A 26,499-nucleotide genomic window follows, 5' to 3' on the forward strand; every position below is an offset into this window, starting at 1 on the left:
TACATTTTGGTTTTTCAAGCCATGAGGCATGTGAGATCTTAGCTTCCCAACCACGGATCGAACCTGCACCCCCTGCATTGGAAGGTGAGGTCTTAACCACTGGACCACCTGGGGATGTCCTGGGCCGTCCTTGTTTAAAACATCTCTGGGAGTCAGGAAACCCTGCCATCCTGCTGAAGTAAGGTGATAAAGAGGCACCCATCCATCATACCAACTGCTTCTGGTTTGGCCCGACCAGGCCCCATCCATTTCCCTTGACCAATGGCACAGGAGAACTTAAGCAGTTACAAGACTTGGGATTGCTGGTTGCAAATACTTTCTTTTTTCCCCATCCCGGACACTTGGCTTGTACTAGGATTTTTGTTGGAGGTTCGGCTTTCCTGGTGACTCAGTGGTTTAAGAATTCACCTGCCAATGCAGGAGATGCAGGTTTGATCCCTGGGTTGGGAAGATCCCCTGGGAAATCCCATGGACAGAGGAGCCTGGCAGGCTACAGTCCATGGGGTCACAAGAGTCGGACACAACTTATCGACTAAAACAACAACAGAAGCCCCTCACAGAGGTGCTGAAGGAGTGGAGGATGGTTTTAAGGCAGGTTCTGGTGCTTTGCCTTCTAAACTGCACTAGGGAAGTGGGCTGGGTGGTGGCCTGCAGTGAGACCTCCAGCCTGCTATTCAAATTCTCTCCCACATTCCCTACCACTGGACACTCATTTAGCTTTATTCTTTCAGGGCTGATGTTCTGTCTTTCCATTAAGCCTATCAGCTACACCTGTTGTCATTCAGTTACTAAGTCGTGTCTGACTCTTTGGGATCCCAAGGACTGCAGTACATCAGGCTTCCCTGTTCTTCACTATCTCTTGGAGTTTGCTCAAACTCATGTCCATGGAGTTGATGATGCCATGCAACCATCTCATCCTCTGTCATCCCTTCTCCTCCTACCCTCATTCTTTCCCAGCATCAGGGGCTTTTCCAATGATTCAATGCTTCGCATCAGGTGGCCAAAATATTGGAACTTCAGCATCAGTCCTTCCAATGAATATTCAGGGTTGATTTCCTTTAGAATTGACTGGTTTGATCTCCTTGCTGTCCAAGGGACTCTCAAGAGTCTTCTCCAACACCACAGTTCAAAAGCACCTTCTTTATGGTCCAACTCTTACATCTGTACATGACTACTGGAAAATCCATAGCTTTGACTATATGGACTTTTGTCGGTAAAGTGATGTCTCTGCTTTTAATGCAATGTCTAGGTTTGTTACAGCTTTCTTTCCAAGGAGCAAGCATCTTTTAATTTCATGGCTGCAGTCACTGTCAGTATTGATTCTGGAGCCCAAGAAAATAAAATCTGTCACCGTTTCCCCTTTTCCCCCTTCTATTTGCCATGGAGTGATGGGGCTGGATGCCATGATCTTCATTTTTTGAATGTTGTTTTAAGCCAGCTTTTTTCAATATCCTCTTTCACCTGCATCAAGAGGCTCTTTAGTTCTACACCTGTCAACTACTTTGTATAATTATAAAATTGTCCTCAGATAACTTAAGTAAGAGAAGTGAAGCTGAAGATAACCCCAGTGGATGGAAATTTGAATTAAATTTTTTGTTTCAGTTACCTGTTGCTGTGTAATATACATCTCTAAAACTTAGTGTCGTGAAATAAAAGTTGTTTATTCTTTGCAATTCTCTGGGTAGGCAACCTGGGTTCTAGCATAATTCTTGAGCTAGTCTTCGGTAGGATAACTGCAATCCGAGTTTAATAGGACTGAGGCGTCTAAGATGGCCTCATTCACATATCTAGCTGTGGGTCTGGCTCTTCTCAAGGCATCTTGGTCCTTCCCCATGTGCCCTCTCATCCTCTGACAAGCTGGACTGGGCCTCTACACAGCAAGGGGTCTCAGGGTCCCAAGGGAGTGAGAGTAGAAGTTGCAAGACTTCTTGAAGCCTATGCTCTGAAACTCATACAGCATCACCTTCTCCACATTCTATTGGTCAAAGCAAGTCACAAGGCAGCCCACATTTAAGGGCTCTATTTTCAAGGAGGAAAAGGCTCTATCATGGAGCTCAAGCAAGAAATGGGCTAATTAAGGGACATTTCAAGTTGGGATAAGGGACTTTACACAAACAGAGAATAGTTTGAGGTCATCTGGTGCTGGGAACAGAGATGGGGGATATGGGAAGAGGCAGGCAAACCTGCATAGAGTCTCAGGAATAGCTGGGGTGCTACTGTAAGTGCACTGGGTACCTTGAAACTTGGGCATCTGTTCTATAATTAACACCAACACCATAGAAAATAAAGTTTGTTTAGAAGACTATAAAACTTAGTCACTGCCCATCCTAGGCCATCCTGCTTTCCCAGCTGGAATAAGAAAAATGAGAGAGGGAAAAAAACTGATCTACTGCAACCAGGTAGGGGTGGAAAGCAAAAATCAATGTTATAAACGCCACCCCCAATACACATATTCACATATCCACATACTATCCCTCCATTATGGAGTGTTTCCTCTTTCTTTAAAGTAGATATTTTCAATCCTCCTCACCCAATACTTCCAATGCATCTTCTGTTCATTTTTTTTTTTAACATGTATTTTGTTGCAGTAGGAAAACTCTTAGTTGTGGCTTATGGGATCTAGTTGGCCACTGGACCACCAGGGAAGTCCCAGATTTTATGTTCTTATTTTTAGACCAATACTTCCTCTATTTTGGCCTGTCCTTTAAAAAAATTTCTGCAAGAATTCATAACTTGTTCATATTCTCTTATATTTAAGGGCACTTCTCCATTGATGTTTTTCCAAAAACTGGTGAATACTCTTTACAAAGAGATGAATGGACTCGAGGTACTCTGTCCAGCACTGTTGGCTCACTGGCAGGACAGAGTGGGGGAAAAGAGGTTACAATATGTGTCATTTTATACTTATAGAAGTATAAAAGCTAAACTTATATAGGACTTTGCTAAGTCCTAAAGGGCCCCCTAGTAATAAGAAAATGCTGTTGTTACTGTTGTTTAGTTGCTAAACTGTGTCCAACTCTTTTGTGACCCCATGGACTATAGCCCGCCAGCCTCCTCTGTTCATGGGATTTCCCAGCAAGAATACTGGAGTGGGTTGCCATATCCTTCTCCAGGGGATCTTCCCAACCCAGGGATGGAACAAATGTCTTCTGCATTTCGGGCTGATTCTTTACCACTGAGCCAGCAGGGAAGCCCAAGAAAATGCTGTAACTGTGTACTCATCAATGCTGTATTAGCTACTGGTTACTTTATATGAAGAATCGTATTTGTAGAAAGTCTCTAAAACCGCACCGTAGCACCACAATGTTGAAGCCTGTCTCTGCAGTATGCACCTCTACTCTAGAGCACAGAATGTCCCCAACACAGCTGGGGACTACAGTACACACTTTGTAAGTGGAAGAACGATCATTATCATTACCATCCCTCTGATAGAGGTAGGAGGCTACCTGGGATCAAAGTCAAACAGGAATGCTGCTTGATCCTTCCATTTGGACACTTGTCATTTTGGGTTCATGTTGTAGTCTGTGACAAATGGAGAAAGAAGGAGGGCTATTTTGCGTTCGTGCTCAGTCGCTAACTCATATCTGATTCTATGTGACTCAGTGGACTGTAGCTTGCCAGGCTCCTCTGTCCATGGGATTTTTCAGGCAAGAATACTGGAGTGAGTTGCCATTTCCTCCTCAAGGGGATCTTCCCAACCCAGGGATCAAACCTGTGTCTCCTGTGTCTCCTGCATTGAGGTCCCGCTAAGCCATTGGGGAAGCGTCAGTACAGGTTCTTTGAAATACATCAACAAGCTAAATGACACACCCACCAGCACCATGACAGTTCTGAGGCCAACCAACAAAGACCAAAAAGTGGGCAGGGGACCAAGTCCTAGAAATCCCTACCCCTTTCCCCTGTAATAGTTGGAATAATCCTTCCACTCATTAGCCTATGAAATTACCTAGTCCATAAAAATGAACCACACCCTATTTCCCAGTCCTCTAGCCTTCTGAGATGGCCCACACTTTGTGGAGTGCATTTCTCTCCAAATAAATCCACTTCTTGGCTTCCTTGGTGGTGCTAGTATAAAGAATTCGCCTGTAATGCAGGAGATGCAGGAGATACAGGTTCCACCCCTGGGTCAGGAAGATCCCCCGGAGAAGGAAATGGCAACCCACTCCAGTATTCTTGCCTGGAGAATCCCATGGACAGAGAAGCCTGGTGGGCTATAGTCTGTGGGGTCGCAAAGAAGTGGACATGACTAAGCGTACACATACCCACACCTATGAAAGAAAGAAAAGAAATCTGCCTCTTATAATTTCTACCTTTGGATCCTTATTCTGTGATCGGCATCAGACAAACCAAACCCATATTCTCTTCCATGCAATACTCATTTGAATAATTGAATTTTCCATGTTGTAGAATATACTACAGAATTGGTTGAGTTTCATAATGCTAACCGAAAGGAAAATTTGTCTCCAGTAGTGATACTACGATTTGTGGAAGCTTTAGGGACTTGCACACCATCTCATGGTTTTGAACTGTGTGGGTAGAGACAGAGTTGACAGATTAGTCAGGGATTTGTCAAGAGTATTAATTACAAAGTTTGAAATCTTGGTCAGTGAAAGTTCATCATAGTGCACCTTGTGAATGTGATCAAAGTCTTTTCAGTACTGATTTGATGATGCTTAACCACAGTGTGTAAAGAATGAAGGTTTTCATTAGAAAATACTGATGTAATAGAGCAAGTTTTAAGGGAAGATGGATTGTTAGACTATTAAAATTTATGTTCTTTCCCCACCTACTCCCCATCCCTCCTTGGGGAGCCCACTCTCATTGTCTCTGCACACCTGAAGTGGCATTTTGAACTGTTGCAAAGAACTGTCGTCTTAAGAGCATTAGTGTAACTCAGTGATGACCGCCACCATGAGGGCAAAGGTGGGGTTGGTGTAAGTGATGTTTTAAAAACCATAAAAATAAACCATAAAAACCTGGGGGCTAACTGTAATTTAGTGAGTGAAAGAAATTTATGGCTGGCTGAAAACTTGAAAAATGGAGGAGTAAATTGTGTAGCTGGTAAGCGGGAAAGGAAAGTAGTTCTTCTGCCCTGCCCTTGTCAAGGTTTAGGAAAACAATCTATTATGTTTAAGAGCTTTTTTTTTTCCTGGCACCTAAACCATGGGAAATGAAATAAAAATACACTCAGTGCAGCTCCTTCAAAATCACTGGCCTGCATTTCCCTTTCTCTTCTGCAGGAAAAGCTTATCTGTGCCTTCCAACGTTTGTCAGGACACAAGAGTGTCAGTGGGGTTCCTTTGTGTTATATTTCCTGCGCAGGTATATTTCCTGCACAGCAGCAGGGACGGGAGGCGCGGGTCATTGTGGAACAGCAGGAAGTCTCGCTGGCCACCTTTTTCTGATGTTCTTGCTCTTCAGTTGCCTCTGTGTGCCAGAGGGTGGCACCCCAGTCACTCCAGAGGTAGAGTGGAGGGAAAGGGAAAGAACCGGAGGAGAGATGGGGGAAGGGGAGTGGAGCGGCTGGAAAGGGGCATTCTCCAGGAGTTGGTCTGCGGCTCCCAGCTAATTTGGAGCCCACACCCATGCCTTTGCAGAATAAGCTTGCTTCTGCCAGACTAAGTGTCAAGAGCTAGGAATTTCTAAAATGAAGAAAGTTTGTGATGGTGACCAACAGCCTCTACCCTTCTGGGTCCCAGGAAATCGGAAGGGAAACTAGTGTCAGCGACCGCTGGGTGTGCCGGTGCTTGCGGGTGGGCGTAAAGCGGCTGGCACCAAAGCGCTATGAGGAGTGAGCCAACATCTGACCCGTTCCTCTGTGTTGTCTTTTGCAGTTGCTCCATTTGTGCGACTCAGTGAAGGATGATGCCCTAAGGGTGATCTCTGCCTTTAACATCTCACACGCCTCCATCCACGCACCGATCGCTGGAATCGCCAACCCGGAGGCCGCCTGGGTTTTGTACCCAGCACCACAGCATTCCCCTCTGGCCGGGGAAAGAGCGCGGTCTCCGCGGCCCAAGATAGGAGCGAAGTTGTAAGCGGGTGGGGCGGCCAGGGTGGTGGCCCGCCCGCAGCTGCCAGAATGCTTCTAAGACGCCTGGAGCTGGGGCCCGAGGCCGGCTGGCACGCGCTGCGCCGCGGCCCTCAGGGATTTCGGTCATGGAATGGGGTTCCCGCTGAGGCTGGCCAGGCCACTAGGCTGTTGGGAAGCAGCAGCCCCGTTTCCGACCCGTAATGCGGCCTTTTATCCTCCCCAAGTAACCCCGACTCGCCGGGCTATACCCTCTGCCGCCTAGGGCACTACGCCGAGTGGGCTCTCCTTTGGGCGCACTCCAGAGCCGGTTGCCATCCAAGGTCTCCGCTGCTAGTGGTGATTAAGGTTCCCAGTGATTTGGGAAGACTGTGCTGCTGGATGAAAAATAAATAAAAGTCTAAAAATTAAACGCCCGTAGGCAAAGGTTCAGTTCAGCAAGTGACGCTTTCCCGGCCCCACCTCCACCCCGGGGCCCTGCGAGGAAACACACGAGCCGGGGAGAGGGGAGTGTGAGCCTGGAGTTTTGCTCCGGGCAAAGCACGAACCCGGGCACGTCCCTCCAGGTTGGCAGCTTCCGGACCGACCGCGAGACGAAGCTCGGAAACATTTTTACCAAATCAAAGTGTAATGTGTTCTTGAGAAGAGCACAGACACCGATACAGTTTCGTAAAGAAATTAAGCGTCTGAAAGGTTCCCGCGGCTTGCAGAGCACGGGGAGGTGAGCGAGGCGATCCACTGCAGTTAAGTTGGTTTCGAGACTTGGAGAGACACGCCTGTGGTTCCAGCGAGGGCCATAGATGTCGCCCGACTTCACTCTTGCTTTCAGTCTATGCCCTCCGTTTTCCCTCTGCACATCTCGCGGAGGAGGCAGAAGGGGACGCCGCTCTGCTTCTGTTCGCAAGGGCAACATCCAGGACGGGAGCCGAGCCCTCGCACCTACCTGCCCTCCCCTAGGCTGGGGCTCTGCGGGAGAGGGCGGGAAGGGTATGCCGTCAACCCGACGCCAGGCGCTTGGTCTAAGCACCTAAGCACATCTGGGTTGCGGGAACGGCAACCTCCGAGCCGACCGCCTGCTTGTGCCCCAGATAAGCATGTAGCCGGCTGCTTTCTCCGATTCCTTTTTTCTTTTTTTAAGTGTTCACAGGGTCACCAGAGCAGACGACGCGGGGGCGGCGGAGCTGCACAGAAGTAAGAAAACAACCATCAGGGTTTCTTCTGTGTGGTTCTTTTCCGGTCCCTGTCTTCATCGTCCAACCCCACGGAGAGCGCGGAGCACTCGGGCGCGCGGCGGGTTTGGGGCTCCTCGCGGGCACGGAAGGTTGGTCTCTTTTCCCCGAGTGCCGCGCTAGGAGGTTAAGGCGCAGAGTTTGCCTGCGGCCGCCACCTATAGCCACTGATGGCAGTGCCAAGCTGCGGGCACTGCAGACCTCTCGCCTCGGCGTCCGCACCCGCGCGCTTCCTTTCCCTCCTGCAGCGAAATCCCGGGGTGGAGCCCGGCGCGCGTCCTCCAGCTTCTCGGCCTCCTTTACCTCAGTCAGGACTCGCGGGAGGATGCGCTGAGAAAACAAACCTGGGGCTGTGCTGTTACTGTTCCGCATTTGCTTACAAAACAAAAACTGACCAAGGTGGCCAGACGGCGGGATCATTCCTCGCTGACTTGCTTCTCTGCACGGAGGCACTCTTCTGGGGTTCGGGTTAGGGAGGCCCCTAAATTGAGTCTGTAATCCATCTAGCCTGATCTCTCCCGCGGCGGGATGTTCCATTTCCTAACCGATTTGCCTTCCACTACTCCGGCTGCGGACGTCTCAAAACTAGGGGAGCCCAGGGAAGGGCAGAGGTAGGGATGCAGGATGCGCATTGAAAGGGCTGTAGGCGTGCGGATCACGGCGTTCACAGACTTTGGTCTTCCGGGGAAGGAGTGGGAGTGGGGCTTCGGACAAAGGGATGGGGCCCCGCAGGGAGGAGGGGTGGGGGTACACTGCGCTCTCCCTACTGCTCTCTACGAGCCCTCCGAGGCCCTCGGCGCTGCCTTCTCTTACCTTAACACGCCAGGGGACCATTCCTGGACGGTTTTCCGAGAGCCCAACAATTCTCGAGGACCCAACCAAGTGGAGGCATCATCCTATCTCCCATCTAGAGAACACGACTCTTCCCAGTACTTTTTTCTTAAAAGGATTTTTAAAGATTTTTTCATTTCCCTATTTCACCTGCTCTGCGTTCACTCCCAGCCTCGCAGCGGGGCTGCGGAAAAACGCCTCCGGAGATCGCCGTGAGTCCTTTTCTCATCTCCCCATTACAGGCTTTACCTCTTACCAGAGGAGGTTTGGCGAGGGAGAAAAGCTGGATGCAGCTAGGGGGTGGCTTTAGAGAGGGTGCCTAAGAGTACCACGTTAGGCGAGAGAGAGGAAGATGAGCAGTCGGCAGATGGGGGTCCAGCGCGGAGCCCCCTCATCTGGAAGGGAGGAAAACTAGAGAGACCCCCCTCTCACCCTTGGACCTGCGCGTTCCCGAGGGCCCACCCAGTCTCGGCGCCTGCCCCAGGACGGCTCCGAAGGGAAACTCCCGAGGCAGAGCCAAGGCTCAGGGGCGCCTCTTGAGGCTTTCCGCGGGCCGCAGAGGCCGGGCCTGGCTCAGGGTGTGCTGGGAGCGCCCCCTCTGTTCCACTCGCACGCCTTGGCCACTAGTGAATCGCGGGGGGTGTGGGGAGGAGAGAGTGCACTTTGGGGTGGGGGGTGGGGGCGGGCAAAGCAGTCTGTAGCCCAAGTCTCTCCGGTAAACACGCACGGCAGGGGAAGGGCCGGCGGCGCGCGCAGCGGGGAAGTCGGCGGGGACGCCCCCTCCTTTACCTGTCCAAGCCTGCACGCGCGGGCGGCGGCGGCGCCGCGGGGGCGGGGCTTGCCAGCCCGCGCGCCGGGCGGGACTTCGCGGGGGCGGAGCCCACGGTGATTGGGCCCGGACCTGGGGCCGCCAGCCTGAGCTGGGCAGCAGAGGCGCGCAGGTTTCACTTCGCTCCGCGTAGCCGCCGGGTCTCGGTCTAGCAGCAGTGCTCCGTCCCACTGCGCCGTTGCCGCCGCAGTCCCCGGATTCTCGCAGCCGCCCTGCGCGCCCTGCCCTCTGCGGCCAGCATCGTTTCAGGCCGCTTGGGTTCGCCTCGCTCTCGCCGCCGCCGCCGGTGCCACCGCCTCGGTGCCGTTCCCCCGGCCCCCGTCCCCCCAATGTCTGACCCTAATTCACGAACTGAGAAACGCAAGGTAAATACTTTCGAGTCCCGGGGAGCAGGCCGGGTACGGATGGAAGATTGGCGCGGGAGCCAGCACGGCGCCACCTCCAGCCCGCTTCCCGCGCACGTGCGATTAGAGGCGCGCGTCCTCGTCCAGAGTGTTGTCCGGTGGGAGGCGGTCACCGGTGCGGGTCCAATTCGTGCCCAGGCAGGTCCGCTTTGGAGAGAGTCGTCCGCACCGAGGCTGCGAGCACTTAACGGCTCGGGCGGGGATGCGGCGCACGGGATGGTGAAGCCTCTCCGGGCCGACTGGGGGAGGCGGCTCGTGCGCCCCGCGCTGGCTGGGGAGCTGGGGGCAGCCGCGCCGGACCGGGCTAAGCGCCCGGCCGTCAAGTCTCGCCCTCCGCCAACTCCGACGGGCCCGGAGTAGCGGCCGCGAGATACCAGCCGGTCTCGCGTCTCGGCTTTTTTTTGGGGGGGGGGCGAGCCCGTTGTGAAGGATTTATGGAACAGCGACGATGATTAAACTGACGGGACTCGGCTTTTCTTTTCTACTCATTCAGGCCGAAGTTTGGGGCTGCTGCTGCGTTCGTCCTCTCTCTGGGACGTGTCTGGGGGCCCTGCCCCGTCTGCGGGCGTTCTGCGGACGATGCCAGACGCAAGATCCACAAACAGCAAGAGACAAGAGGGCTTCCTCCGACCGCCGGGGGCATGCGGTGGACGAGCCGCTGGCTGTAGAACCGGCCCGGTCCGTGGGGCCCGACCCTGTTAGCGATTCGGGTGTGCCCAAGCGCCGTTCGATCCACTCGCAGTGCTGGCTGGCTGGCTGGCTGTACCGTGCCCTCGGGGGCCTGTTACTCGGGGTTGGCGCAGGTAGTGGAATGCTCGCTGGACCCCGGCGATGGGGGTGTGGATATATTTCTTGTCGGCGGTGGTCGCGGATGTGCGCGTCGGTGGCCATTTGGTGCGTGTCCTGTGGCGCATGGGGAGAAAGAGGGAGTAAGTCGGAGGAGGCTGGGGAGGGGGTGGCCTTTAGGGTGCCCACCCCAGCGGGCCTGGACTGGGGTCGGCGGCTGGGACTGAAGTCGGGGGCCGGCCCTGCGGGTCCTGTTTTGTCTCCAGGTGACCGGCTCTTGGGGGCGGCGGGAGCTGCAGAGGCGGGCGCGGCGCCGGGACTGACGGGGGGGCGGGGCGGGGTTGGCTGGGCAGCCCCGGGCCCAGAGGCCCCGGAAACCTCCGCCGCCGCTCCCGCCGTAGTCAGGGCCCGAGTCGCGTTCGGAGGCGAGTTTGTCAACAATCGCCTCGCCTTCGGCGGCCTGTTGGGCAGGCGCCGCCCCCGCCGCCGCCACCGATTGGCTGCGGCTCCGAGCGACCGCGCGAGGGCCAATTGGGAGCGCGGGCACCCGGCGCCGGCGGCGCGGGGAGGTCGGCGGTGCCGGCGGCGGCGGGCGCAGTGCGCGAGGGGAGGAGCGGGAGGAGGCGGAGGATGTTCCCGGCTGCTGCGGCCGGGGCAGCGCGGGCCACAGGCGAGGCGCGCGGAGCCCTCGGCTGCCCGGCGGAGCGCGGCGGCGGCGGGCGGGCGGCGATTTGCAGGCTCTGCGCTGCCCGGGGAGCGCGGAGCGCGAGTCTCGGGCTTTGTCTCCCGCGCCGTCTTCGTGTGGACTGTCGCGGGGTTCCAGGTCGGCGAGGGGCGCGAGCTGGGCGCCGTGGGGCCCGGGCTCGGACGCGACTCCGAAGGGAAGGGGCGGACGTGAGTTTCGGCCTAAATGACTTAGGAAGGGAGGGTTTTAGGGGTGCGGGAGCCGCGCGCCCTGATGCCGCTCAGCGTGCGGAGTTACTTATGGATTTGGCTGGGGTCGCCAGGAGCCGGCTGAGGGGACCTTCCTCCCTTTCGGAGGTGTGCACCTAACAGTGCGGGTGTACCTCGGAGAAGTTCTGTAGAGTTCGGGGTGGCGCGCTGCCCGCGCCCCCGCCCCCCCTCACCGCGGGAGGAGGGGCGCGCGGGCCAGGAGCGGGAGGGACTGCGGGCGGGCGGAGAGCCGGAGCCGAGCCGAGCCGCGCTGAGTTACAAACTCTATTGTGACGCACTTACTACGACTGACGGCCCTTGCCAAACCTTCCCCAGACTTGCTGTCCTCAGCACTTTCGGCAGAACAATGGGGCCGGAGCGGGGAACGCGGCCAGCCGCCTGCAATCGCTGCATCTGCGCCCGCTCTTGGGCTCCAGCGTTGTATCTGATCCGGGGAAATCAGAGCCCTCGGGGAGTTTCTGACTTATTCTAGTGGCCCCTGGGCAAAGAACACTTGTCAGTAGACCTCAAATAAGCAGCCTCTTCTAAAACGTGTGTGTGTTACAGCACCAGTTCCAGGAGTAATTGACATTGTTGCTGTTTTGTTTGGTGGCAAGAAGTTTAGTCCCTCTCCCCACCTCACCCCCCCCTAAAAATAATGATACCTTTATTTTTAAGGTTATTTCTATTATTTTGGAAGATCTTATGGAGAACTAGTCTATTAGGGATGATTTTAACAATGTTAAAGTATTGGGTGTTAATTCTAAGTATTTGTCATGAAGAGGTGAAAGTTTGCCCATTTACGTATTCGTTGTAATTGTTACTTTGCTTAAGATAACCCTAGTTTTAATTTTTCTTGCAGAAAAAAAGACCAAATGGCAAAGCAACCTTCAGATGTAACTTCTGAGTGTGACAGAGAAGGTGGACAATTGCAGCCCGCTGAGAGGCCTCCTCAGCTCCGACCGGGGGCCCCCACCTCTTTACAGACAGAGGGGCAAGGTAATCCCGAAGGAGAAGGGGACCGCTGCCCCCAAGGCAGCCCACAGGGCCCGCTGGCCCCACCGGCCAGCCCCGGCCCTTTCGCTACCAGATCCCCGCTCTTCATCTTCGTGAGAAGATCCTCCTTGCTGTCTCGATCCTCCAGTGGGTATTTCTCTTTTGACACAGACAGGAGCCCGGCACCCATGAGTTGTGACAAATCCACACAGACCCCAAGCCCTCCTTGCCAGGCCTTCAACCATTATCTCAGTGCGATGGGTAAGTGATCCTGGGGAGGCGGCTGCATGTGTGGTGCTTGAGTGTCAGTCCACGGTAGTGGCGCGTTTAGGCAGCCCCCTATTTAGACTCCTTTTACTGATTTGTTTCATGTTCTGTTGGGAATGGAGCACATGTCAAGTAAAACATCCAGCCAACATTTTAAAAAGCATGTTGCTAAGTTTCGTGGCAGCAGTGAGTTGATGTCCATGTGTCAGCCTGTTAGGGAGTATGTATCATACCCCATGGTGCTTTCGTAAAGCATCTTAACTGGGGCATGTTGTCCTCATCTGTAAGATGTACTCATTAATGACATTCCATTTGAAATGGATTCCACAATCAGTTATGGCAGATAGCATAATAATCTAACCAAAACTGGAGAAAGAGATGAGAGAAGTTAATCATTTAAAAAAATGATATTTTTAAAAAGATGAACTAGTTCATATCTGCCTTACCACCTTAGAACCGTGAAAATAGTTTGTTTTCTACTTAGATTCCGCTTTAGACTTCTTTAGTTTGCTAGGGGTTAGGAGTTTGGACATAGTACTAATAGGATTAGATTGTGGGATTTTATTTCAGGGATTAAAGGCAGTTCTAGAGTCTGAAGGAGGAGTGGCAAACATGATGCCCGGAAAAATCTGGCAGTCCCTTTGGTGAGGGACCTGACAAAGAGGAAAGGAGCTCATGACAGCTTGAAGAGCATTTGCCCTTGTCCATTTGGGTGCCTCCGGGTGTGTGGTCTCTAGATGGTAGGTTTTCCTATGTGAAGGGCTTGCCTGGTGGCTCAGATGGTGAAGAATCTCCCTGCAATGCAGGAGACCCAGGTTTGATACCTGGGTGGGGAAGATCCCTTGGAGGTTTTCCTGTAGGGCCAGATAGTCTGAGAATGCAGATCTTGATGTCTGTAACCTGATTATTAAACAGTGCAACTCATTTAGAACTTTGAAAGCACTGTACAGGCCACATAAAAACATCTGTGGGCTTGATTTGACCAGTTGAGCTTCCAGCATGTGACTTTGAGTATATGCAGTTCTAGCCACCCTAATCAGCGGGTACGTGGGTTGGTTCAAATCACTGTTCTTCAGTAGTGGAAAAGGTTCTTATCTTGATTAAGATTCACCAGAATCTCAGTTACCATTTATCCAGATTAGCTTTTCTGTGTTGAGATATAAGTAAGTTGGCAGCCTTAAGGATTAAGAAATCCAGCATAGGTTCTGTTTAAAACTTAGGTGACACCATGTAAAAAGCTAATTAAAATCAGAGTAGACGTGTGACTGCTGGACCACGATGACAAATCTTAGCTTTGCAAATACCATAGAGCTCTGTCTTTATAACCTTCAGTGGGATAAATCGTGCAGGTCTGTCCTCATGTTGCAAAATCAGAACCTCAGAAGTTGGGCACACCTGGGAAGTGACAGACACATGACAAAAACATCAGCAGCTGTACATGTTGGCTGCTCATCTCCTGCTAAACGCTGAGGGTTGCTTTATTAGGATCCCTTCCTTAGGGAAAGGAACTGGAAGTTTTACTATTATTGTGATTATTGCTATTCCGGAGTTCATTTCAGCATTAGAAGGTCTTAGTGTTTGCATATGTTTTTCTGCCCTTGAAAATACTCTTGACTATGGGAGCATTTATAGGTAAGTGAGTTACTAAATGAGTTAATGGGGTTTTACAGTGTACATATTTAAATGAAAATGTGAAAAGTGTTAGTCGCTCAGTTGTGTCTGACTCTTGGTGACCCCATGGACTGTAGCCCTGCCAGGCTCCTTGGTCCGTGGAGTTCTCCAGGCAAGAATACTGGAGTGAGAGCCACTCCCTTCTCTAGGGGATCTTCCCTACCCAGGGATAGAACCCAGGTTTCCTGCATTGTAGGCAGATCCTTTACCATCTGAGCCACCAGGGAAGCTTGTGGATGTTTAAAAAACCCATGCTTTTATTTTTTTGAAGGCTCCTTCAGAAGCTATTATAGTTACCCCTGCAGACCTTTGTATCAGTTTCTGCAGGTAGCTTAGTGCATAGAAATAGTTTTTCATTGCCTGGAATATTCCTCCTTCAGCCAGGAATAATGGGTGCGGTAGTTTTGTGTTTCGGTTTAAGTAGGGATGGGCATGAGTGCTTTTTCTGGTGATGTTCAGCAAGCTAATTATAAGGTAAGCACCGTTACTTGAGATGACAGATGCAGAGCTTTAGCGAGATCACAATCTAAATTATTAAGCGAAGTTACAGTTTTACCTGTGAAGTGTAAAGTAGTGGATCCTGAGGTGTAATTTTATAGTATTAACTGCATTCTCATAGATCGGTGTGATAACTTAGAGGTTAATGCATAGGATTAAATGATAAGTTTGGAGGGGTTTGTCTGAAGTTAATGCACCAAGTTAAGTTTTCAGTATTAAGTTCTTGGGAGATTTATTGGGATGGGAGTGAATTACTGATGGGAGGAGGGGATTAAGATGTGAGTGTGTTAAAGAATAAAACTTGCATCTTTCGCAGTCTGTAACTTTTTTTCTTGGCTATTCTTAAAATACTTCAGTGCCTGGGGACCACTTCAATAGGTGAGTTGATCAACTTGTGTTCTCTCAGCATGGCCATGAGTAGTACTTCTTGCTCAGCCATACCCATTAAGATGTTCAATGAAGCTTTTGATAATTTGTCGCAAAGTACACTTTTCACAAAGAGGTCATTATGACTGGTTTCAACCAGCGCAGCACAAATGGGAGGAGAGAAAGAGGTCCTTCCTTAGGGCTTCCTTTGGCCACAGAAGTTTTCTGCTGAGTGACTCCGGGTGGAGAGCGTGAATGTTGCGGTTTGTTCTTACCTTTTTGTTCTGAGAAAGTAAAGTCTTGTCTAGGGTGTACAACAGATGTTTGAGCTAGAAATGTCTTTCTGTTGGCCTCCTCGTCCTCAGTTTTTCTGAAGATATGTTCAAAAAATATTTGTAAGAGAGACAGTTTTTTCACTTTTATCAAATTTTATTCTCTTTACCCCCTGGGAGGATTGACTTGGCAAATGCTATCTTAAATTAGTGAGCTGTATATTCTCATCAGAATCACCAACAGAGGTGTTGAGTTGCAGAGTGCCTTTTCTGGAGAGCATGCTTATGCCATGGATGTGTTTAATTCAGATGTGCATTAAATTCTGTACAAGTTCATGCTTTGAAGATGAAGTTGAAGCAGTTGCAAATCAGAGCTCAGAAAGGTTGAGTATAGGTGGATGCTAGTTATTAACAGCTCCCATAGTTTTTTTGGTGAATGACTTACATGTTACACTTGTTTCCTGGCACATTAGAATCCACTGGTGGGAGTTAATTGAGTTGTTCTTCAAGTCCATCCCTCAGCATCTTGTGCCTGCAATGCTTATAGCTGGTAACTGGCCCCTCTTTTAAACTATGAGGTCTCAGAGTGGCGACATGACATCCTGAAGGTCCTGATGCGGCCTGGAGAGGAGGAGGAGGTGCTTAGAGGATGTTCAGAGTCATTCAAGCTTTGCCTTTCCATAGAGCTGACCAGGGACAAATAAGATTTCCCAAAAAGTCTTTGCAGGAAGATGACCCTGCCCACACCTGTCAAAAAATAGGTTTTGTTATTTAAGCTGTCAGGTGTGTCGTGTAGGAGTGACAGGTATGGTGGAGCCCAGCCCGTGAGTATCAAGCAGTTGAAATGGGACGAGTGCAAACCGAGAGGTGCAGTGTCCACGCACACTGGAGTTTGTAGGTTTAGCGTCTAAAAAAGAAAGTAAAATGCCTCAGTCTTTGTTATATGAATTGTATGCTGAGATGTTTTGAATATTTTTTTATCGTAATAAGCACAAAACGGACCATCTTCACTCTTTCTGAGAATACTCTTTGGTCATGTTGAGTATTTTCACACTGTTGTGCATCCAGTTCTTAGAGCTTTCTCGTCATGCACAGCTGAAATTTGGTAGCCGTTAGAGCACCTCCCCGTCTCTCTCTCCCACCCAGCTCTTGGCAGCCACCATTCTACCTTCTGTATGATTTTTGATGACTCTAATTAGGTACCTTGTGAGTGGAGTTGCACAGTATTTGGCTTTTTCTGACAGGCTTATTTCATTTAGCATAATGTCCTGAGGAGTCATCCACATTGTAATCCATGAAGCAGATTTCCTTCCTTTATAGGCTGAATCAGATTCCATTGTATGTATAAACCACATTTTCTTTATCCATTCATCTGTTGGTGAACATCGGGTTGCTTTCGTCTCTTGGCTGTTGTGAATAATGCTGCTGTGAACATGGATGTGCATATGTCTGTTTGAGATCTTACTTTCCATTCTTTCAGATACATACCCAAAAGTGGGGTGGCTGGGTCCTACAGTAGATCTATTTTTAGTTTTTTAAGAAACCTCTCCATACTGTTTTCCACATTGGCTGCACTGATTTACATTCCCACCATCAGTATTCCTTTTCTCTACATCCTCAACCAGCATTTGTTACCTTTTTTGATAATAGCCATTTTAACAGGAGTCAGGTGATAACTCCTTGTGGTTTAGATTTGCAGCTCCCTAATGGTTAGTCACGAGCATCTTTTCATATATTTGTTGGGGATTAAATTAATTATTTTTTGATATTAATCTTAGCAGTTTCTTTTTACTTCTTTAAGTGGGACTACTAGAAAAAAGTCAGATTAGGTCTGTGGCTAGCATTCTGCTCTAACAGAATGGGTTGGGTTGGGTTGGCCTTGCAGATGAGGGAGTTGGACTCAGCTTGGTGCTTTAGCAACCAGACCTGATTCTTCCTCTCAAAGCACCTCCTTTCCATGGAACTTATTCCTTTGGTTACTTTTGTTGACTTAGATGAGTGAAAGTAATTACCCTAATCTTGTAAGCATCTTACACATCAAATGAGCTTTGTAAGATCTACTCTCCAGGCAATTGTAAATATCGGTTTTGTTTCACCTCTTTAAACTCTGTGGTACATGCAGGTTTTGAGAAGGTGGAAGGTGGAGTGATTTGGTTCCTTGGGCACCATAAGTCTACCCACAAATCCTGATGATACTGTCTTCTTTGCTGAAGACTTTGTTCTGGCCTTCAAACCCCAGGGTCACTTGTTTGGACACCAAGAGAAACAAGTAGTTTGTATTAATATGTCCTGTGTGGGGGCAGAAAGTGATGAACGAGAGGGAATATCTTCTTCACTGGTTCCTAACAATTTAGTAAGTTACAGCTTTCTAGAGATTTTTAACTTACATCTATTAAAAAAATGAAAATCTTTATTTTGAGATAAAAATAGATTGACATGCAGTTGTAAGAAATAACAGAGGTCCTAGGTGTCCTTTACCCTATTTACCACAGTGGCAGCATCTTGTTTAAATAGCACAGTGACTTCCCTGGTGGCTTAGACGGTAAAGAATCTGCCTGCAATGCAGGATACATGGGTTTGATCCTTTGGTTGGGAAGATTCCCTGGAGAAGGAAATGGCAACCCACTTAAGTATTCTTGGAGAATCCCATGGACAGAGGAGTCTGGCAGGCTACAGTCCATGGGGTCGCAAAGAGTCGGACACAGCTGAGGGACTAACACAACCACAACAACGTAGCCAGCACATGACATTTTAGAATCCAACCACCTTATTTAAATTTCAGCAGTTTCACGTGGACTCCATTTGTGTGCGTGTGAGTATATTCTGTGCCACTTGATCAGATGTGTAGGTTTGTGTGACCACCAGGACGGTCAGGATCCAGAAGAATTCCATCCCTTGGTTTCTCTTGCACATTTGTATAGTCGTGGCCACCTTCCTCCTGCTCCCTAACCCCCAACAGCCATGAATCTCGCATGTCTATACTTCTCTCCTTTCAAGTATGCTATCAAAATAGAGTCATACCGTAGGTGACTTTTTGAACTTGGCTCTTTTCACTCAGCATAAAACCATTGAGATCCACCCAGGATGCTGTGTGTATTGCATGCAGTTCAGTTTCCCTGTTGACCTATTGAAGGACATTTGGGTTGTTGGCAGGTCCTGCCAGGGACCTGGCATAGCTGGAACCTGGCATAGCTGGAACCTGGGGGGCATTTGCCAGCTCGCACTGGACATTACACTTTGCCCTCTGATACATCTTGGGGCAGCCTTCGGTTGAGGGCCGTGGGCACGGGCTTCCTGGTGAAGCCTTGCAGTCAGACTGGCCACTACCTGACATGTGCATAGAGATATCTCATTATAGTGTTAATGAGAGTGAATATTTTTTCATATTTATTTGTCTCTGTCTACCCTCCTATGAGATGGTCGTTCACCAAGGCAACAGAACTGCTCCTGTACAGGTGTTTGTGTGAATGTGAGTCTTCATCATTTCTCTGGGGTAAATGTCCAGAAGTGCAATCACTGCGTCAGAAGGTAGTTTAGTTTTTTTAAAGAAACTGCTAAACAGTTTGCCAGAGTGTGCAATTTTCCAAAATTGTTTTAGTCTCAGTCCTGGTTCAGAAGAATATAAGTTACCAATATTAGGAATGAAATGGGCTATCACAACAGATCATGCATCCACTTGTATTTTCTTACTTTTTAATCTTTATCAGTCTTTCTGGAGTTTGTCAGTTTTGTTTTTTTAAACCAGCCTTTTGTTTCATTTACTTTTCTCTATTATTCTCCTGTTTTCAATTCTGTTGTTTTATTATTCTATTCACTTTGTGTCTGTTTTTGTTTTTTCTGATTTCTTGAAGTTAGGAACTTAGAGTAGCGGTTCCTTTCCTCTTTTCTACTGCAAGCATTTAGTGTCATAAATTTCTCTTCTTCCCTGCTTTAGCTGTATCCCACATGTTTTGATATATTCTGTTTTCGTTTTCATTGACTTCTGTGTTATTTCCTTTGACCCTCTGGCCCTAGACTATTTAGACATGTGTTGTTTCATCTCCACGTGCTTGAAGATTGTCTTGTCTTTCTGTTGTTTTCTTGTATGATTCCAGTATGGTCAGAGAACATACTCTGAATTCAGTTCTTTTGAATTTGTTGGGGTTTGTTTTATGGGTCAAGATATGGTCTGTTTGGTGAATGACCCATGAGTGCTTGTGGGTTGGGGAATTTGTCTTCTGCTATTGTTGGATGGTATGTCATTGTATATTTGTCCATTCGATCTTATCAGTTGGTTGTGTTGTTGGTTCTTCTGTATGTTTCCTGATTTTCTGTCTAGTTGTTCTGTCAGTTGCTAAGAGTACCGTGTTGAAGTACCAATCCAACTATAATAGTGGATTTGTCTATTTCTCCTTTCACATCTGTCAGGTTTTCTTCCATATATTGCAAGGCACTGTTAGGTGTATGCACATTTTGAATTATGTCTTCCTGTTAGATTGATCCTTTTATCATTGCTGTGAAGTCTACTTTGTCAGATATTAATATAGCCACTCCTGCTTTTTGTAAAAAATACTAGCAGTGTTTGTGTTTGCAGTAAGATGTTTGTGTGCAGTGTATCTTCAGCTGACACTGTTTTTTTTCTGCCACGCTTGGTCTGTCTTTTCAGCTGTGTATTAAAGCCATTTGCGTTTAGGGCAGTTGCTGCCATGTCAGAGCTGAAGTCTTCCAGTTTGCTGCCTTCTGTTTCCTCTGTCTGTGTTTTGTGTTTCGTTTCTTCAGTCTTCCTAAGAACTATTTGAACACTTTTTACGATTCCATCTTGGTTTTTTTTTTTTTTTTTAGTCTTTTGACATATATTGCTCTGCATACTCAGTCACTTAAGTCGTGTCTGACTCTCTGCTGTGACCCCGTGGACTATAGCCCACCAGGCTCCTCTGTCCATGGGATTTTTTAGGCAAGATTATTGGAGTCAGTTGCTATTTCCTCCTCCAGGGGATCTTCCTGACCCAGAAATCAAACCCCTGTCTCCTGCATTGCAGGTGATTCTTTACCGCTGAGCCATGGGGGAAGCCATTATATTTGCCCTGGTGTTACACTACACATGTGTAACTTGTAACTTACTGTAATCTGCCACTCTCAGTGATATCGCTGATTCATGACTTCAGCTCAGCATAGGTACCTTACTTCTTCCTTTTAGGTCCCTTTATCCTGCCCTGTTTTTTATTTTATTGTTTCTTTAAATTTTTTCAGTTCATTTCTGGGTGTGTTGGGTTTTAGTTGCAGCACATGGGACTTTTCGTTGAGGTGCACAGGCTTCTTTAGCTGTGGCACACGAGCTCCAGATCACGTCGGGTCCACAGTTGTGATGTGTGGGCTTAATTGCCCCACAGCGTGTGAGATCTTAGTTCCCTGACTAGGGAGCGAACCCACGTCCCCTGCATTGGAAAGCAGATTGATAACCACTGGACCACCAGGGAAGTCTGCCCTGATTTTTAAATGTCTTAAAATATTTCTTCCATATACACTGAGTACTATGTCAGATGACACTATTATTCGTATTATTATTTTTGCTTTGACCATCAAATATAACTTAAACTCCTGAAAAGTTGGCTAGTTTATTATATGTAACTCCATCTTTTCCTCTTCCTAATGTTCTTTCCTTTCTGAAGTCCCAAGGCTGTTATCATTGCCTTCCTATTTGGAGGACTTCTTTTACCATTCTTCAGTAACAGGCCTGCTAGCAACAATCATTAGTTCTCTTTCGTCTGAGAATCTATTTCCCCTCCACCCCAGAGGATATCTTCACTGGATATAGAATTTGTGGTTGATGGTTGTTGTTGGGGTTTTTTTTTTTTTTTTTTTTAGTGCTTGAAAAACATGTCACTTCCTCCTGACCTTCATGGTTGTAGGTGAGAAATCCTTTGTCATTCGAGTTGTTTTCCTTTAAGTAATGTGTCATTTCTGTCTGGCTACTTCTGGGGGTTTTCCTTGTGTTTAGCTTCTAGAAATTTAATGTGGCTTGGATTTTTTAGGTTTATCTCTTGAGATTTACTCAGCTTCTTAAATCTGTAGTTTGATGTTTTGTGCCAAATTTGGGAAGTTTTTAGCCATTATGTTTTTGGATATTTCCCCAGTCCCTTCCTATCTCTTTTGGGACTCCTGTAGGAGAATATTAGTGTTTTATTGGGGTCTCACAGGTCCCTGAGATGCTGTTCATTTTTCATCATGTACCCTCTCTGTTCTGATGAAATGCTGTTGATCAGCCTCGTGTCAGCCAATTCTCTCATCTGTCACTTCCTCTCTTATTATTGGTCCTATCCAGTGCTTTTTTACTCTAAATGTATTTTTCAGCTCTAAAACTTTGCCTACTCCTCTGGGGGGTGGGGGAGTGGACATTCAGATCCCTCCGTGGCCTTGCTGTTCCCTCCCCAGCACGGCAGAGCACTGACTGTGTGGCTCCACGGAGCCCCACTGGGGGCGTATGCTCAGCTGCCTCAGCCCCGTGATACGTGGAGGGGGAAAGGGTTGAGGGCGGACTTGCAGTCCTTGTTTCCGCAGGAGGGGGGCCAAGGCTCAGCTCTTCTCTGCTCCCTGTTTACACCAGTGTGGGGGCTGGAGGGGGGGCGAACGCCAGCCCTGCCTCCCACGCCTGGTTCCCTCTCATTGATGCCAGGTGTAAACTCTCCTTCACGCTGGGCAGGGGTGGAGACCTGGTGACCCACCGGGTCCTGCTGACTCTTACGGCTGGGCTAGGGCTAGGGGGGCCGGTGGGTTACTATTCCTGGTTCCTGCCACCTCCTTCAGTCTTACTGCTACCAGGGGCCGGGCAGGTTCAGCTTCCCGCTAGCCCTCCCCCTGCCAGAGGTAAGGGTGACTCACTCTGACTTGTTCTGTCTCATTGCTCATCAGCTTGAGGTGGAGGTGGGGGCTGGGTCCACTGATAACATGCCTGCATATGTGTGCATGCATCTGCGCACACACGCGCATGTGTAGTGGCAACTCACCCAGCCTATTACTGCTTCCATGCTGCTTAGTCAGGGTGGAGGGTCAGGGAACTCCAGGAGACAGTGGCGGACAGAGGAGCCTGGTGGGCTCCAGTCCACGGGGTCACAAAGGGTGGGACACGACTTAGCGACTAAACAGCAACAGGGTCAGCTCTGCATGAGGCCCCCAGGGTGGGATCATAACATCTTCTGTTTCCACTGGGCAGAACCTGGGAGATCAGCTCCCCACCTAACCTGCCACACCACCTGGATGGTTCCAGAGCACCGAACACTCCTGCTGGTGGGGGATGGGTGGCGTGCAGTGCTCAGCTGCCTTAGGGTGGGTATAGCTAAGAGACTTTCCGTTGGGAGAACCCCATCCCCCAGTCCTTTGGCTAAAGAGAACAGGCTTTCCTTGGTGTTTTCTCTCCACCTGTTGGAGATTGCATTGCAGGTGTCCGCAGTTCTGGGGGTATGGAGGGTAATCGGAGGACCCAGAAGAGTCACCCCTGTGTCATTCCTCAAACCCCATGGTCCCCAGGGACCCCACTCTTATTTCCCTCTCAGTCCTCTGTGCTTGTTTTGTTTATTTTGTTAATTTTATTTATGTGTTTATTTTTGGCTCTGATGAGTCTTCACAGCTGCACAGGCTGTTGCACAGGCCTTTTCTCTAGTTGCGGCCAGCGGAGGCTGCTCTTGGTTGCAGAGGGTGGGTTTCTTGTTGCTTTGGCTCCTCTTATTGAAGAGCACAGGCTCTAGAGTAAGAGGGCTTCAGTAGTTGCGATTGATACCCGGGTTGGAGAGCACAGGCCCATTAGTTGTGGCACATGCACTTGGTTGCTCCACAGCATGTGGACTGTTCCCGGACCAGGGATTGAACTAATGTCCCCTGCATTGGCAGGTGGACTCTTTACTACTGAGCCACCAGGGAAGCCCCTGTGCTTGCTTGTTAAAATCCAGGGTTTTTAGTTGTGAAAAAGGAGGACCTCGGAGTACAGGGCGACCCCACCTTTGTGGAACTAGGAATCTTTATTTTCTTTTAACCAAGTACTCAACAGTTGATGTTGACTGGCTCTGGTTGCAAAGTATTGGGTTGGCCAAAAAGTTCACTCAGGTTTTTCCGTAACATCTTAATGGAAAAACCCAAACTAATTTTTTGGCCAACCCAGCACTACTCCGTTTGAGAAATCATGTCTTTCACCCTTCATTTTTACTCTATATGGGATAATAGGCTTTTCATGTCGGAAGAGATTGAGCAGTAATCCTTGACACTTTTTTCAGATACTAACTGCAGTGTTTTATTCTTGTAATTCCTCTGGTAACGTACCCTCAGAGGGTACACACCAGGCCCCCCTCATATGCACTGCCTGAAAATTTATGGGTAACTCAAGTTTGGTAGCACATGCTGCAGAGGAACTTCTCATTAAGGAAAATGGTAAGTCCTGTAGTTCTTGGCATGATTGGACTCTACTAAAGCAGGAAGAAGATCAATCATCCATTGATTTGTCTTAGTTAATATTTAGGACCTTGGCGGTGTTAGATTTCTAGATCTACACATGCACATTATTGCCAGTTGAATGCTAGACCATCTGACACAGTGTCTCCTGAGCTACTTTTAAAACCAGTGATTCAGAGCACTTGCCCGGTGCCCGAGTCCTGGTCGGGGGTCACACCCCCTGCTCTGGGCAGGACTCCCCATGGACCACCGCTGCTCATACCAGACTCCAGCGGTGTTTGTTTTTCCTTTGTTGGGTCAGCCTCAGCCTCGACATATTCCTCCCAAGACAAAATTTCCAGCCGCTTTCACCCGGCTGGTCACTGCCCTCTGGTCGTTCTGCTTGGTCAGTGGCCAGGACCTGTGCCAGGGCTTGCGACCTTAGGCTGCTTTCCTGGTCTGTGGAGTTCTTGTGGACACAAAGTGAATGTCTATGTTTAGAGACCTGGTCAAGTTGGTCCTGTGCTCGGGCACTGGGCTGTGAGCCCTGTGTCACCCACCTGCCTGCAGACCCTGCTCAATGGGCCCAGAACAGGGCCTGACAGTCCTTCCTTTCACAGGAAATGCTGCCAGAAACGTATGTGCAGAGGGTTCATCACAGCATTTTTTACACCAACCGGAAAACTATGGGCAGTACTAATGGTATAGGAAAACCTCTACGTTACTACACATCCCTGAGCTGTGATTGTGACGCTGTCTTCATAAAGATGTTAAAAAGAATAATCACATGGAAAATGTTCCTGGCGTAATGTTAAGCTTTAAAAAGTTACAGAGTTCTTGGTGACACCCTAGTGTTGTAGTCAGTTTGTGCTGCTGTGACAAAAATGCCATAGATTGGGTGGCTTTTATAATAAACATTTGTCTCACAGTTCTAGAAGCTGGAAGTCTGAGATCCAGGTGTTGGCATGGTCAGGCTCTGGTGAGGACCCTCTTCCAGGCTTGTAGGTGGCTGCCGTATCACAAGTGGAAAGACAGTAAGCTAACTCCTTGACCTCTTCTTTTAAGAGCACTAACTCCACTCACGAAGACTCCACCCTTGTGACGATCACCCCACAAAGGCCCCACCTCCGTGTACATCACACTGCAGATGAATTTTTATGGGTGACGTGAACATGTACCCCATAGCATGTGATTTTGTGTTCAAGCAATCTACAAGCATAACAAAAAGATTAGAAGGAAAATACATCAAAATGTTAATAGTGAAAATTTTTCTATTCAGCTCTCAGGTGGTCTTAACCTTCTTACCTGTATTTTTTTTTTTTTTCTTTTTTGGTATTTGAAAAATCATCATGATTAGCATTTATAATATAATAAATGTAGTGCATAATGTATATATTTGAGGGGGGATTTCCCTGGTAACCCAGTAGTTAAGACTTTGCCTTCCAGTGTAGGGGTGGGGGAAGGGTGGGGTGCGGGTTTAATAAGATCCCACATGCCTCAGGGCAAAAAAAACAAAACATAAAACAGAAGTAATATTATAACAGATTCATTAAAGACTTTTATTTTTATTTTTTTTTTATTTTTATTTTTTTATTTTTTTTATAAATTTATTTATTTTAGTTGGGGGCTAATTACTTTACAATATTGTAATAGTTTTTGCTGTACATTGACATGAATCAGCCATGGGTTTACATGTGTTCCCCTTCCTGGACCCCCCACCGACCTCCCTCCCCATCCCATCCCTCTGGGTCATCCCATTGCCCCGGCCCTGAGCCCTTGTCTCATGCATCGAACATGGAATGGTGTTCTGTTTCGCATATGATAATATACATGTTTCAATGCTATTCTCCCAGAACGTCCCACCGTCACCTTCTCCCTCAGAGTCCATAAAATTGTTCTATGCATCTGTGTCTCTTATTCTGTCTTTTAAAGACTTTTAAAATGACTCACATCAAAAAAAAATCTTAGGTTTTTTTTTTATTTTAATCTTCATTTTTGGCATTTTGGCCAGCAGCTTATCACTATGGCACGTGTAATTCAGCCTTAACTTGTATAACTTAGTATTAACAGTCACACCCCTTACGTTGGTAAAGATTTCATCCAGGTGAGATGAAGCTTTTGGCCCATCACCACAGGTACTCCAGGTGGACATTAGCCTCCTAATGTTCTCTTTGGGGGTCTCCCTTTTATTTTAGCAAAGTGAGTGTTGCTGGCTAAGTTGCTTCAATCATGTCAGACTCCATGCGACCCCATGGACTGTAGCCCAGCAGGCTTCTCTGTCCATGGGATTCTCCAGGCAAGAATACTCAAGTGGGTTGCCATGCCCTCCAGGGGATCTTCCCAATGCAGTGATCAAACCTATGTCTCCTGCATTGACAAGCGGATTCTTTACCTCTAGTGCCACCTGAGTTATTGTATAACAGCTCTAGCTGGCAGGGTTACTAGTTGATTCAGCGCCTATGGATTGCCTCTACCTTCCTGTCCTCAGGGCTGCACATGGGTCTGGAGCGTGATCTGGGTGGTACCTGGCTGTTCTTCAGCCCCACGAGTAACCTGGGCAGATCTGTTTGTCTCTTAGAGCTTCGGTTTCCTCATTCATTAGATGGAGACAGAAGTTCTCACATCCCAAGAGTTGAGAGGCTTTTGTATAAGCTACTGGGTAGAGAGCAGCTGGTGGGGACTTGGTCGCTATTTTCCTTGCTCGGTGACTGTCAAGGCTCTGGCAGGTCACTGAGCATAACATAATGAAACATTCCATCCTTCTTTCCGTGGAAAGGAGCTGTCATTTCAGGAGTTCAGGAAACCCACAGGGAAGCCAGTTCATCTGGAAATGAGCTGTAATTCTAACCCTGCCAGGCCCCAGAACAAACAAGCAAAAAAGGAAAGAAAATCTTTTCTAGGAAGTGGCCTGGGAGGGCAAGGGAGATCCAAATCACCCCTGACCTGCCCATGAGCCTGCACATCACCCTGAGAAGAACCTTGGCAGGTC

The 26,499-nt window shown here is 48.6% G+C and overlaps 2 protein-coding genes and 1 long non-coding RNA gene across 37 annotated transcripts in view; 2 read left to right on the top strand and 1 right to left on the bottom strand.

Moving 5' to 3' along the window:
• The window catches only part of ACOXL (acyl-CoA oxidase like), a 359,193-nt gene extending 352,746 nt beyond the window's left edge, over positions 1-6,447 (top strand). For all 6 annotated transcript variants that reach the window (XR_014051963.1, XM_081484832.1, XM_081484835.1 and 3 more), the window contains one exon: positions 5,835-6,447. Coding sequence is in view for 2 of the 6 variants with exons in the window: in XM_081484832.1 (XP_081340958.1) it covers positions 5,835-6,038 (204 nt within the window). In the remaining 4 variants the exon portion in view is untranslated. The remainder of the gene's footprint in view (positions 1-5,834) is intronic.
• Positions 6,448-6,640: 193 nt separating this feature from the next.
• On the bottom strand, positions 6,641-11,338 carry LOC145503972 (uncharacterized). Of its 2 annotated transcripts, none has more exons than XR_014051965.1 (3): positions 11,178-11,338; positions 8,881-10,227; positions 6,641-7,212 (listed from the first exon to the last, which is right to left on the bottom strand). It is a non-coding gene; the product is annotated as an uncharacterized LOC145503972 (long non-coding RNA). The 2 variants fall into 2 exon arrangements; XR_014051966.1 differs by having other exon boundaries at positions 6,641-7,590.
• The window catches only part of BCL2L11 (BCL2 like 11), a 52,525-nt gene continuing 32,909 nt past the window's right edge, over positions 6,884-26,499 (top strand). For 3 of the 29 annotated variants that reach the window (XM_081484838.1, XM_081484865.1, XM_081484864.1), the window contains exons 1-3: positions 10,705-11,004; positions 11,906-12,042; positions 12,211-12,300. In XM_081484838.1, coding sequence (XP_081340964.1) covers positions 11,919-12,042; positions 12,211-12,300 — 214 coding nt within the window. In that variant the 5' untranslated portion in view covers positions 10,705-11,004; positions 11,906-11,918. Of the gene's footprint in view, positions 7,353-9,037; positions 9,286-10,704; positions 11,005-11,395; positions 11,598-11,905; positions 12,301-24,439; positions 24,545-26,499 lie in introns of those variants that run through there. The other 26 variants (XM_081484851.1, XM_081484857.1, XM_081484863.1 and 23 more) reach the window with 21 other exon arrangements.

This window comes from Giraffa tippelskirchi, chromosome 4, assembly GCF_054371585.1.
Source record: "Giraffa tippelskirchi isolate mGirTip1 chromosome 4, T2T-mGirTip1v1.2.pri, whole genome shotgun sequence".
In the NCBI taxonomy this organism is placed as follows: Eukaryota; Metazoa; Chordata; class Mammalia; order Artiodactyla; family Giraffidae; genus Giraffa; species Giraffa tippelskirchi.